This window comes from Parus major, chromosome 2, assembly GCF_001522545.3.
Source record: "Parus major isolate Abel chromosome 2, Parus_major1.1, whole genome shotgun sequence".
NCBI lineage: Eukaryota > Metazoa > Chordata > Aves > Passeriformes > Paridae > Parus > Parus major.
This window is the reverse complement of record NC_031769.1, coordinates 18,486,998-18,501,752: the sequence shown is the minus strand read 5'-3', so window position 1 is coordinate 18,501,752 and position 14,755 is coordinate 18,486,998. Positions and strand designations below refer to the sequence as shown.

The following is a 14,755-nucleotide window of genomic DNA, read 5'->3' as shown; positions in this document are numbered from 1 at the left end:
TACTGATGAATTACAGCTGGAGATACTTTTAAATATCTTTGTGAACTTTGTGAAATTGTGAACAAATTGTGAAATTGTGCAGTTCTGGAGAAATTACTGACTGACAGAATGGGAAATTTTAAACTGGCCTGCGATACTTAAACATTGAAATAGTGCAGAATCAGTTTTAATCATCTTTCTTCTGTGTAAAATTCAGATTGTAGATATTTTGACCTTCCTTATATAGAGTCAAAATTAAAATTTAAAGTAATAGTAACAACTATCCATATATTTTTTTAAAAAATTACAGAGCAAATGATAATATATCTCCCATTCATTCCCATCATGACTTCTCTAGAAGCTGACGTGGAACCTGCAGGTCAACCAGAAGTTTCATTGTGAGAAAAGAGTGCAAATGAAATCTGGTGAGCACCAACAGGGCTTTTTATCTTCCCCACCATGCTTTCAATAACAGCAGTACTTAACAGCTTACCAACAATTATTCCAGGTCTTCTATCCATTTCAACGATATGTGGATGCACACCTTTATATGCTGCATCACTCACAATTTGGGTGTTTTTCCGTACACGCTCTGTTATAGGATCATCTACCACTGGGGTGAAGCCTCTGCCCTTTGTCTTCTCGAAATCTTCATGATATTTTACCTAGGAAAACAAGGAGAATTACATTTTTCCCCTGGTTGCAATTGACAGCAAATGGCTATTCTGTGCAGAATACATGTATGTTTGGTTTATGAAGCACTGACTTTGACTTTGCCCTGTAACAGAATTGTTGTACACAAGACATAGGCTGGACGGCCAGCCAAGTGTTTTCTCTTAACTTAATTAGATTTTCTGATATTTTATTCTCAATTTTGCATTTCTTTTCCTTTGACACTGAATTAGGCACTAGCTTAAGCAGCAAAGCACCATCTTACTATCACACAGGACACAAAACAGCCCTGTCCTCAGGAGGTCATCTGGTCCATTCCCTTCTCAAATACATCTGTCAGTAAAAATGTTCCAGCAGTAGAAGTTCTAAAGAATTCAAACATTTTCATTCACTGATAATTTTGACTACTTGCACAGTATCATACAAAATATATATTCTGCTCTTTTGTTTTACCAAATGCCAGCTGGCTTTAGAAATAGGTTTTTAGAAAGAACAATAGTTATTCTAAACTGCCTGCTTAAAAAAAAAAAAGAAATATTAGAAAAAAGGACATCAGAGTAGAAAGTGTTACAGCACCAAGTGTTGGAACAAAACCCCAGTATTAGTAAGAGTTATAAAGGTAGTACTGCTGATTATGCGTATTTACATCATAAAAAACTTAATCATCAATTAATTAAATTGACAAACGTTCTCACACAAGCTGATGCACACAAAACAACTCATTCCAAGAACCAAAGCCACGCAGAAACCAGGAACATGCACAGGCACAAGGTGAAGTGTGTCACCTAATCCAGTGAAATTGCAATGCTCAAATTATGTGTGTACATTTTCAAAGGAAAAAAAAAAAGAACAGACATTTAACTGTTAGAAAACTGTTTATTAGTATTTTGAAAATGTTCATTACACTCCTATGCAGTTAGCAAACACTCCCTCTACAGGCGTGAGAAGAAAATATTCCTATATTCCTTCCATACCTGAGGAGAGAGTTTCATTAGTTACCTATATTAATGGAAGGCAAAATCCAGTGGAAGTCAAGTGCCATTCCTTAGAACACTCTAGTCATAGGAAGAAAGTCCCCTACCATTGAGATGTTGTTTTGTGTTTCTTTGACATGCCTTAGCTCAGGTGTGTCTAGAAGCACACTACGTCTACCTTTCATCTGCCTCTGATCACTGCTGTACTTGACCTGCAAAACAGCAACAACAGCACTGGTGAATTTTCAGTTTGCAGTAGGAAGGATGGTGAGAATCACACCATGCAACAGTACCTTTCCAAACCCCAATGCCCAACAATTCTCTTCCTTCTTTACACTGATGTGCCAGTAAATTATTTCACAGCAAGGATACAGATGAGGTTGTATATTGGTAAGGCCAAAAGGCACATTTATTCCATCAATTACTTATTCAAAAGTATTTATTTAAAAGCTGAAATTTGTGACTGAATGACATAAGTGAAATCATTCATTTATCAACTGAAATATAAGATAAATACTAAGAAAACACTACTGTGACTTAAAAGATCCTTAAAACGTATTTGCATGGCTGACGATACGCTACCTCCTAATTATCAAGATAGAGTCTGTTCTCAGCCTGCTTCCAGGCTGGGATTACCTGAGAAACCCAGGGAATTCAATTCTTACAAGAGGATTAATCCTTTGGAAGGCTTCTTACTCCCATTCAATAGCTAGTCTTTACTAGCAGAACAAAGCAACATGTTTGGGAAGAATCTGAGTACTTCGTTTCCTAAACAAACGTTTGGGCTCTGGGTTTTGTGCGTCAGTAAGTACTGAATCTCTTACATCATATTTCTCCTGATTAGCTTATTTTGTGGCTTTTTACAGACTAGTAAAGATGTAAGATTAATTACCTGTTAAACATAAGAAGAAAAAACCAAAAACACTCAACGTTCTAAAATAGTAGAAGTAACTGATTACCCATACAGTTTTTTCTCTTGTTGAATTCTTCTACCAATTGCCATTCTTAGCTCCTACATCACACCTAACCTGTGCACTGTGATAGTTAATATTTTAGATTTACCTATGTATTCACGCTCCAAGTATTAATTCTCAAATAAGTTGTGCAAATCTATTTCAACATGCATTTGTAATGAGAAAAACCATGTATTGAAGCTGTCTAACCCTCCTTAAGATTACGTATCAGCTAAGAAAGCACACCCATGAAAATTTGTGTCTTGGTGTCTATGTTTCATAGGTAAGCTTGAAGCAATGTATGAGAAACAAAAACATATGGTACTGCATATTCTTCAAAGCCTTCTTAATTAAACAGTAAATTCTCTTAGAAAATATACTCAGCTACATTTGCTTTTGAATATAAAGCATTTTCTGGACAGAAAAATTACAGCCAGCATAGGTTGATTTTTATTTTTCCCATTAACATAGAGGAATATTTATCCCTGTAAATCTTGAGAAACAAAGTGAATGAGTCACTTGGCAAAACACAATTCATCTTCACAAATTAAAAAATTATTTGAAGTCAAGAATTGTTGTGAAGTTTTTCTCCTATTTTCAACTACAGACCTCAAAAATAATTGACTTCGGTAAATATTCATGAGCATTTTAAGAACATGATTAAGATAAATGCAGTTACAATGTCAGATTCTGTTCTTTTGTCCTTAGACATATTCCCTGACAAATCCAACCTACTTTTCACTCCTACACTCAGTTCTAAAGTGTTCATTACTTGCAATTCTCTTCTGCCATTGTGATTCTGCATGAAACTTCTTCTATTTACCATTTGCAGTGACTTTGCCACTCATGTTGTTTCACTGTTGAGGACAGACTGCAACTTAACTGGTTTTATCCTTTACCAAGCTTTTTGCACTTCTTCCTTTTTCCTCAATAGAATTGTCTCCTGCTTCTTACACTACTTTAGTAGCAATTACATTTTATTACCATGAAAGCCAAAAAATACATGTTATCTTACTCTTTAGTATTTAGCAATGGGACCTATTAAGAACTACTCAGCTCTAACACAGGTGGCATGTTACAGAATGGGACAGAGATTCCATGCTTTGAATCACAAAAAATAAAAAGACATTTGCACTGAGGTTAAATTCTCATTTCCTTTTTTTCTTTACTGCAATTCACTCCTGCAATCCAGCCACTCAAATTTGGTAACAAGAGACAAAAGTCCTTGGAAGAATGACTCACCTCTACTGACTCTCTCCTTGAAAAATACTGACACCAATAAAACCACTTACTTTTTTTTGAAAGAATAATCAGACAACCTTGAATATGTTTGTTGCACGTATGTGCAGTCCATGCCCTCAAAGAATAAAATTGCTGTCTCTTCAGTGAATGATGCAGTTGGATTTCTTTGACACAACAAATGTAAAAAGAAAAGTATATCCATGTTTTCATTTCTACAGTGAAAGAAAAACCTGAATGACAAAAAGATTCAAACAACTTGCCGAGCTGATATTATCTTGATTCTTCCTGACTCTCTCTATCTCAGGAGTGACACTCACAGCAGTAGCTTTGCCAGGCTGCTCTCTGTAGTGAACCTATTATTTAACAGAATAAAATATATATTCATACTATTTCAGGTATAGCAATATCTCCTTGTTTTATATAAAAGTGCATGACTTCAAAGGTCATCCAGGAAACAACTGAAAAGCTAAAATGCATCTGAAGTTTATTAAAGTTTAAAAAACTTGATTTTTGAAAGATAACCTTGAATGATTTTTTTTCTGCACAGGCTGTTTATTAATGCATTTCTGTGGATTATACCCACATATGCACACAATATATTGGCACTTACCAGACTGGTCCTTGGCTCTACAGAGAAATAACTCGTACTTGGAATGGGGTTAAGCCACATATAATGCAGTAAAGGCAAGCAGAACACATGAAAAACTGAATATCAGGAAGGTCCACTGTAAATATATATTTATCAAGACACAGAAATTCCATAAGGTCTCCATCTAGGTTCTAAATTTTATCTACTACATATTCAAAGGTGATTAAACACAGAGGGTGCAGTATGTCAGACAACTGCTAACTGAATCCAGCCTAATTTCACCATTCCTTTATTTAAGCGTAGTGTAGGAATATCTATCCCCTGTATCACTTTGTAACCAAACACAATACATTAACCAAATGCAGACTCAAGGCTGGATCAGGATCTAAAGCAGATAGGGGAGAGGATGTGGCATTGACAGACCAAGCAATCTAATGTTAACTCTGGTCCCCTGGCAACAAATTCATACCAATTAATATATTTTCATGCAAAATAAATGTTTCCATACCAAAGCAAGCCCTTGGGTTTAAGTGATAAGGTTAACTGTGCAGACACTTTCTGCTCATAATTCTGCAGTGCACTGTGGCAGTAAGACATCTATTGCTTAAGCAATTGTCTTCCAGCACAACACTGTTTTGGTCTGTGCACATCAAAGTATTCCAATTGAAAAATTAATGTCTTACAAAAACTATGGTAAGCTTCCAAATGGATTAAACTTGCAAATTAACATTTATAAAGGTAAAATGACTATTCAAGAACTAATGTTTCTAGAAATGGCTTAAGTGAACGAATCTTCACTCAAAGCTATTCCTGTGACTTGAGAAGAATTTACACTTCCCAGTGAAATTTGCACAACACATAAATTGGTGAAAAGTAAACAACAGTGTGAATAAACAGTGTGAGTAGAAAAACGATACAGATTGGCTTGAATCACTCAGGAAAACAGTTTTTGAGCAGAATACATTTTAGGAAAGCTAGATATATCAACAATAATCCAGAAGTTGAACTAGAGGGACAGAATTCTTGAAAATTGTGATTCAAAATTATTTTGGTGAATGCAGCAAAAAGCACCCTAGGGAAACACTGTAGCTGTTTGTGGACCCATGAACCATGGCTGCTGATGGCAGCTCTCAGTGAGGAGAGTGCCTGGTCTCTCAGGGACTCATTGGCAAGGTACAACTTCATCAGTGCAGGAAGGCAGCAGCACATTCCAGTCCTTGCCTTCTTCTCTGTGCTCATGGAAATGGTTATATCAGTTATTAAGTACTAAAATCTGATGGGAAGGTTACTGAGGAATCAGAATGAGACAGGTAAGAGAGCAGAAGTTCAAGCACAACTCTAGCTAATTTTTTACAAAGCACAGAAAAATACAACTGGAAACAGATATTCTGTTAAAAAAAGATAAAGAAAAGTTGGTCAAGATTTTCTGCAAATATCTGAGGAAGATAATAACATCTCAAAGCATTGCAGCCATTTCTTTAATAGAATATGAGACACTTCACCTGCCATTTCCCAAAGCAAGCAAAGCCTTTTCACAACTGCTTCCTAAAATAAGGTTTTCAAGTAATTCCATTACTTTAATTCCAACACATTTGTTTCCCCCTGACTAAAGAAAAGGCACAATTTCAGAAAGCAAAACTTTGTATTCATCTTCTGCACTCAAAAATTACAAAGTATTAATGGATAGCAACTTCCCATGCTGACATTCTCTTGATTCCTCTTCACTCTCTCCATCTCAGGGGTGACACTCATGGGTGTAGCTTTGCAGAGTTGTTCCTTGTACTGAACCTAGCAAACATGGCAGAAAATATTACAACAGCAATTCCCAAGTAATAGAAATACGTGAGTGTGGTAGACATCACTGAAGAGCACATTGCATTTGGATGGAAAGTACCATTCCTTAATAATCAATCCCATCTTTACTTAGTACTCACCCTCTGGCAGTCCTTCTACTTCAAACACAGACTATTGTTATTTCAACAACAATACCTCATTCATTGTTAGGAATCAAAGTACAAGGATAAGGAATTAAAATTGTATCATTAATTGATTCAATTTGTCTTTGTGGATAAACAGAAATTAGCACAAACACCACAGACATATTCACCAAGACACAAACACATTTAATAAGGTAGAGAGAAGTGTGCAAGAAATTAAAATGGGGCACACATTGCTAATATTCTTCTGGTTTTCCTTAACTCTCCTTAGTTCAGGTGGATCAGAAATAGCTGTTGCACGCCGGATTTCTTCCTTGTATTTAATCTGCACAATAGATATTACAAAAATATTATTAATTTAAAGAAGAGAAAGGCACTAAAACCATCTATCACTTTATACTCTCTCCCTTATACTTACTGCACTACTAGACCAGGTAACTACAAACACCATTGGCCTGAAACACAAAAGTTACATTTAATTTCTAAAACAGTCTGCTAGGGTCTGTAATGTATCTTGTTTGATTCAATGTATCAGAGAGTGCTTACAACAATTCCACTGTATTAAACCTCTTACAGTGGGAAGATGCATCACATGGGATTGTGGCTATTTTCATGATAACTGGGATGCTGCACATACTGCTTGGACATTCACACCACTTTGACAATGACTTGGTCTTACTATTAACTTGCTATGGAGTCTACCAGTCTATTTCAGAAACCAATCTTTTTAGGTGTTCCTAAAAGGCTGGATGGCTTCAAAGTCTCATTGAAGCTCTCTAGAAACACATGCAGACACACAGGTGAGGATGTTGTTGTCTGGACTGTTGATGTCTTTGGACGTGCTGTCAGATATTTACTGTTTTTTTCCTAACATTTAATTTTCAACTCCCATCTCAAGATATGTTACTTCTGGAGAATACCCAATTTCACAGCACAGACAAAACAACTTGTTTTTCTCTAAGCTCATACTTGGAAGCTGCTTTGACTGAAATTTATAAATAAACAAAACCAAACCAGACCAAAGTACAGACTAGGAATGGAACATTTCAGTCCAGACAGTTTAAGACTGGCAAAAATACTAAAGCACTAGAAAAAGAGGGTCTTTTAATAGAGACTATAGAGACTATTAGGTAAGTTTAAGAATTGGCAGTGCTTGTCCTTAAAATGCTTCAAAATATCTGTTACTTGAATTTTAATAAGACCCCAGCTTTGTGGTATTGACTGACATACCACAGGGGTTTCCTCACAGATTTCACACTAAGAAAAACACAAATAGAATCTTCTCCCGAAGAGCTGCTTCTTCCCCGTGCTGTGTCCAGCCCTGCCTGCCCCTCAGGATAAACAAGTTTTTAAAACATCCTTAGCTAATTGTAGCTTCTCAGTTCAGATTCAGCTACAGTCCATGGGTCTGTGGCTGGCTTTGAAAGTTGTGTGAGATCCTGGCTTCTTCCAAAGCAATCCACAACAGGTGAGATGAGCTCAACCTCCTTGGCTGTCACCACCTTGTATTTCAGGCTTTGAAAACACCATTCTGATGTTCACCTCCTACATGTGCAGTCTGGAAGAATCTGATCACTTTCAGAACATGATTCAATGGACTTTTTTGTGTGGTTGGTTGTACTGTTTTTCTTGGTGTTTTTTGTATTTTGGTGCCCTGGTAGTTCTCTCACTGCAAATTTGCTTCACATTCCCCCACATTCATTCAGTTTAGCCCAGAAGATAGTTTTAAGGCTGTCCCAAGTTCTTCTGGCTAAATTCAAAAACATGTGTAAAATATTTAAATGTAATGGATTCAAAATTGGTGTAATTTACCCTTCTTTGGGACACCTGTAAATTACACAATACAATTTCCCTCCTACTGTACAATATAATTTCCCTCTCACTGACATGTAAGTTGAAACATTCTTGTACATTGCCTTTAAATTTGGCGTGCTGCACCTCTAATAAATATTATACAAGACTAAAGTAATTTCAAGTACACTACATGTAATAAAATACTGTTTGTAAAACATTAATTCCACACAAAGACTAGCAAGGTAAAGGTCATGCTACTTACATCATACCACTACACCACTAATGCATTTTGTACCTCCCTTGGTAGATTTTTGTTCAAATATGTTTACTAGCATAGTGATCAAACTATTCTGTTTACCACTATTTAGGATTCCTAAAACAGCAAGAAAAGTGTGCACTATTTGTCCACTTCACTTTGAAATGTATTGTGAAAGAACACTAGAGTAAGACCTCCTTTCTGTGTGACTACTCCTGAAATAAAAGTCTGTGGTAATTTAAAAAGCTCAGTAATTTAAAACTGGAAATTTAAAAGCAAAATAACAATAAAACCCCCAAACAATCAAACAAACAAAAAAAAAAAAAAAACAACCTCACTCTCAAATTAAGAAAATCAACTGCTTCCCAACCAGCAGGTTTCAACTCTTCACTATCCAACCATTTCAGGATTTAGGACACATGATAGCTTACACTGTGACTCAAAGTGACAAGATGAAATGTGATGGATAGAGCAGAAAAAAAATCCAAGGAAAATATGAGCTTTTGAAATTTTTTTGGAAATTCTCTACTGACCTTACTTGGATGGGAAATTAAGTGTTTAACACTATTCACTAAACATTGAAATTCTACAAGAATAGGTGTCCAGAGTCCCTATTTCATATCTTAAATAATATCTGAACACAACATAGTTGTGACAAATAATGTCTACACATTATTTTCAAAATTTACATTTATAAAAAACATCTAATAATCAGAAAAGTCATGCCACAAACATAAAAGTTTCCCCAGGGGAGTTCCCCCCCAAATATAACAAAGACAATGCAATTATAGGGTTTTGCTGCTTAGCAGTCACTTTTCAAGTTTTTTCCAAGTTTTGCCAGATATTTATCATAAGATAATGTTCTATTTCAAGAAAGCAGTCATTTTGATATTTTATTTTGTTTTGCCTATTAAAGTGCCAAAGACATTGGACATCCTTAGATAAACAACAGCAGCTCAGAACTAATTTCATCAGATCCACAGACCAACTTGTCACCATCACGTAAAGAGGCACCAACTCTCCACCTTTTCACTCAGATGAAGTCTGGACAAAGTTTTTCTCATCTTCAAGTGCAGACTGCATCAGGTCCTATGCAATACATGCAGCATCTAACAGAATTACAGATTTTCTTTTTTGTCACAGGGTGTTTCTCTAACCTGCAAATACAACAGCTGTGCAGTCTGTCATATGGGGAAATGCATCTCATATTTCTCACTCTTGAGAGTCCAAATACTTTCCTCAAACATTTAGTTAAAATATTTTCTTATTTTTCTTAATGCTTTAATTAGAATCTCTATCACTGGACATAGAAGTACAACAGTAGAGGGGAGTTTTAGCTGTGCTAGCATAGAGCTCTGTGTCCAAAATCCAGTGGACAACTATTTGACTGAGATGTGTGATATGAAAATGAGGAATTTTTTAGTAAACAAGATGGGAAAAAAAAATATTTAGTCGACCTTTTACTCACATAAGAATAATTTATGTTAATAGCACTTACCGAACTAATATTCTGTTGATTTTTCTTTACTCTTTCAATCTCTGGAGTATCTTTTACAGCTGTGCCAGCTCCTACTTCCTTCTTATAAAACACCTTCATTTCCCCGAAAGAAAAGATAATTATGAGACTGTTAGCAATGCAAATACTAGTTCTCATAAAAGGGCTAGGCAATTTTCCAAGTTCCAAATTGGTCGGACTATAAATCTTTCTAAGAAAGCAAATACTTTAATTTTTCATAAATAAGACTATCAATAACTACGATAACATTGTTTTCAACTGTAACCCAGATAATATAGTCTCATCCTTTAAAATGACCTCAATATTCTTAAGTGTTTGCAATGACATATTTAAATTTGGAAAAAAACTTAACATTTATATAATAACCTATAAAGTTTTACAAGTGTAACTTTATGCTTGAGTAATTCATTCATTTCACTGTAATTGAAGGTGCATGTACATGGAGGATTTGATTTGGTTGTTCTAGTCTTCAGATCTTAAAATACTGTGAGAATTAAACAGACATTACTATTATTTCTAAGTAAACCATGTAGATGCAGGATTTGATTTGGTTTCTGTAGTCTTCAGATCTTAAAATACTATGAGAAGTGAACAGACATTACTATTATTTCTAAGTAAACAAACTAGAAAATTGAAATATTCATGGAAAAATGACCATAACAACCAGAGCTACAATCCAAGTCATGCAATTTTTAATTCCTAGGTTCAAGCCAGAAAGCTGAGGACTGTATCTATAAACAAAACTCATTTCTTAAAAGATACACATGCAGTTTATACAATTCTCTCTATTTCAATTGTTTCAGTAAAGGATAAACACAATCATTTGAAGTTACAGAGACAGTAAATAACTGCTCCACATACTCCAAGCATGGTTTCAATTTAAATAACCATGAAGCACCAGTTCTTGCTGCAAAACTCTTAAAGAAGTTTTATTTTATTTTCAGTATTTGGTGTCACGGCTGTTGCCACTCCGGTAAGCATTTCCAGTCAGTCAGTGTTAAAAACCAAGTCTGATCCTGGAGTTAATAAAATTGATAAACATTAATAAAATTAATCCTTATTATTTAGTATTTCTACCTGTCTTAAATCAAAATTTATTTAAGTTTTCATATCAACAAACCTTGAATAATAAAACAACATTCTTGATTAATTCCTCCTACTTCATTGAAGTTCTCCACAGCCTGGGGTGAATACCACTGCCAAATATTCTAGAGAAAAGTGAAAGTCTGCAACTATTTTTTTTAATATTCAGAAAACCTTTAACGATCTAGAATTTTGTTTTACCATGTGATAACCAAAATAATTTATGAGTAAGAACTTGAAAATTCTTCTGCACCATGTCATTTAGAAAGATTTATATTGTGGACTGAACTACGATATACTTTTTCTCCTCTACCAAGGAAGGATTGGTAAAATATGTTGGAGACAGGAATTTTTCTATGAAAGAGATGACTGTGAAGTAAATATCCTTTTATAAATCATCTGCCAAATGAGCTAGTGAGCTAAAAGCAGCAATGATCTTATCTGCTGAGCTAGTTGTTATTTTTTGTCCCTTAAGGCAGAAAAATACTGGAGACAAAATTCAAAAAACAGAAGAATATTAGGGGTCACTGTTTTTTTATGTAGTTGGGCTGCTTCCAGCTGTATCTTCATTCAGTAATAATTTACCTTTATCATCTAAACTGCACAGAAGGATGAAAGATTAAAACATAGAGAAAGAAGAAAGGTCATTCAATCACTGCTGTAAACTGCTTTCCTTCATTTGGAAGACCCAGCTCACAAACAGAAACAGGAGAATCACTAAAGAAAGCAAATACAAATACCTCAAAGATTTTCTATCTTAATATCTAGAACACTAACAAAGAGAATAACTGTCAGCCTTGAAAGCTCTAACTGGCCTACAGGGCTGCAAGGGGCTCAGATGTATCAAGGTTGTTAAGATGTCAAGGCTGAATGAAGTGGTGATACCTATCTTAACTAAGCCTGGTACCTGTTTGTGAGTCCACACTGCCACAGTCACTGACCTACCTGAGCACTTCATCAAAAGCTACCCAAGGCTGGAGCAGGGAGGACAGCAGAGCACAGGGGCCAGCTTGCATCCCTCTGCTCCAGGGAGTTTCAGCCACCAGTGACAGGGGAAATGGTGATAACCACATCACCCTATGCTGCAGAGCACCAGTCAGAACCAGGAGCCAACAGGTGACAGGAAACAAAACTAAGCCAGTCAAGAGCTCCTTCAAAAAGATGCAGCTTTCAGCTGTCCTCATTCAAAGGAAGTAAAAGGGCAGGTGATGGCCAGAGATGCTACAGGAGTGAGGACAGCCTGGAGCAGGCTCAGAGAGGTATCTCCTCTGCTCACCCCACAGACTTACTCCCCTGCAGAAGCCTCAGCTGTACACGGGAGCTACAGGCAACACCTCTGGCAGAAACTGAGTTCACTCAGTCAATTCTGAGAGCTGGAGAAGCTGAGGATATCTCTAAGCTAAAGAACATGTGTGTCAGATAATACTGAAAATATTTAAGTATCTTATATTCCTTTCTCTCAAATCATTGGCTTTATTAGTATTATTTAGTCTGCCATAAAAATCAGCCACTGACTGGCCTTTTGTTCTGGAGGCTAGATTTACTCCTCTTCTCTGTTATATTACAAGCAAAGGCAGAATTACAAACAGCAGCATTAATGGGCCCAAAAAGGAAGTGGAACTTGATACATCCCAAACCAGGCAATTTTATAAATCTAAGCTCATAATTTATATTTAGGGATAAACTGAAACTTAAATCTAGCATAAAATTTAAAAATATACCCAGAATAATATAAAATCATTATATATATATATATATTTATGAAATCTGATCTGTCCTAATTTTATACCCCAATCTTAATGCTCAGTACATATGATAGGAAACAGATGAAAAATCTTGTATGTATAGTACGAAGCCTTAGATTTGGGGTTTTTTTCCCTTTTAAATACAGTACTTCCTGGGGCTTGATGGAAAAAGAAAAAAAAAAATCTTCATTTAAAAATAACCGTGGCTTGGCAAGGTGGTATAAGTGGTTTAGAAATTCAAAATAACAGTGTCACACCTAGAAAAGCAGGGTATTATTTTTACTGAAAGAAATGAGTAATACAGTTTTTGCCAGGAAAATTATGCAAATAGTTCAAAGGACTTCTACTCATAAGTTCCCTATTTTACACTGTGACACAAGAGAGCCTATTCAAACTAAAAAATATCTGAAAAGTTACAAGCAAAGACAGAAGCACTATTACTCACTGAACTGATATTCTTCTGAGTACTTCTTATCCTCTCCATCTCAGGAGTGTCTGGGACAGCAGAATAGTTACAGAGCATCTTCTCTGCTTCATCTTTGTACATTTTCTGAAAAAATAATTTTTTAACATGTCTATACCTTTTGGGCTCGGGATACCCAAACTGCAGAAAAGATGCTTACTGATGATGAGCCTCCTGATCCCTGTCCAGTATTTACTTAAACCTCTTTTCTCCATGATACATTGTCTGCCCCCCACACTAAAATATATATATATAATATATCCTCATATGTAACATCTTCATACATAAAGCATCTTCATATGTATTTTCCCCTCACTGTCAGAATGTATGTAATGTAACATTAGGTAATTAGGTAATGTGAAAAGAACTACAGGTAGATGAAAATAATTAAATTCCATTTACATGGTGTAACAGGCGTAAATACAAAAAATAATCAGGCAGTTAAGACATTTTACTACATGTAAATTGATTCAGTATGGCTATGAAATCCTCTACAGAGCTAGAGAAGAAGTATTTTGAGCAGCGTATGTCAAACGGTCATTGTTACACAGAATTAAAACATTCAGCTTTTGACTATGTCTACCTGGCTTGCTATTTCTGAAGCCCTTTTGACTCACTGTATTGCTGGAATATATGGACCAACTTGCATCCCTTTTTCTACAATTTCAGTCCCCAGATCCTTTTTATACACTTTCTGAAGAAAAAATCAAGGTTAAAAAAACCCCCATAACTAATACTACAACTCTCTGCACATCATGCTGTCTTCAAAACTATTCTCATAGTGCTGGTCACACTATAAAACTAAATTCTTCCATTTCTTCAATATAATAATTTTATTGTGCACTGCTTTCTTTTTTTAGCTTAAGAATGTTCAAGAGGATTTTATGGTTTTGACATCTCATCGTGTTTTACTTTCAAAATAATCTTAAAGTAATTAATTCTGTACTCACCTGGCTGACAATTTCAGAAGCTTTTTTGGCTCGTTGTATATCAAGGGTATCTGTACTCACTTCCATTCCCTTTCCTTTAATTTCATTCTCCAAGTCTTTCTTGTATTCTTTCTGAAAAGAATAGCATTGGAAATACTCACAACTGACAGCCAAATTCTAATTTTTTTCCTAATTTGATCTGTGCAATTTTAAAGATCAGCATTCATAAATCACAAATGATTTAACAGTACTAGTTTTGTAGAACCTATCCATGCAATGCCTACACTCTAATACAGTTATGGGTTAAAAAACTCTTTTAAAAAAGACTGTTCACTTCAAATCCCATGTAGCTTTTCACATCTACCTGTCTCTACAGTTTTGGCAGCCACAGTCAGACACATGTGAGTAATTCTCCCTCCACTGTGCTTTGCAAGACAGAGGTCATAACTCTTTAGCATCTCTCTAACTCTGTTTATCATTAGGCCCTACCTAAATAAGTGGCTATTTAGACCTCAAAGGAGCAGGGCTCACAGTGACCAAACACACCCCAGGCCAGGCAAGGCTCATGAGGAACAAGCACAACCTGGCAAAAGGTCATAGGAAGGTCTAAGTTCTGGGAAGCC

At 35.6% G+C, this 14,755-nt stretch overlaps 1 protein-coding gene across 15 annotated transcripts in view; it reads right to left on the bottom strand.

Annotated features, from left to right (window-relative positions):
* NEBL (nebulette) overlaps positions 1–14,755 on the bottom strand; it is a 249,119-nt gene that overhangs the window by 30,934 nt on the left and 203,430 nt on the right. For 13 of the 15 annotated variants that reach the window (XM_015617915.3, XM_015617909.2, XM_015617908.2 and 10 more), the window contains 8 exons: positions 14,154–14,264; positions 13,186–13,290; positions 9,895–9,987; positions 6,579–6,671; positions 6,105–6,197; positions 4,081–4,173; positions 1,733–1,837; positions 473–644 (listed from right to left, as the gene is read on the bottom strand). In XM_015617915.3, the coding sequence (XP_015473401.1) occupies positions 473–644; positions 1,733–1,837; positions 4,081–4,173; positions 6,105–6,197; positions 6,579–6,671; positions 9,895–9,987; positions 13,186–13,290; positions 14,154–14,264 (865 nt within the window). The remainder of the gene's footprint in view (positions 1–472; positions 645–1,732; positions 1,838–4,080; positions 4,174–6,104; positions 6,198–6,578; positions 6,672–9,894; positions 9,988–13,185; positions 13,291–14,153; positions 14,265–14,755) is intronic. The other 2 variants (XM_033511643.1, XM_033511645.1) reach the window with 1 other exon arrangement.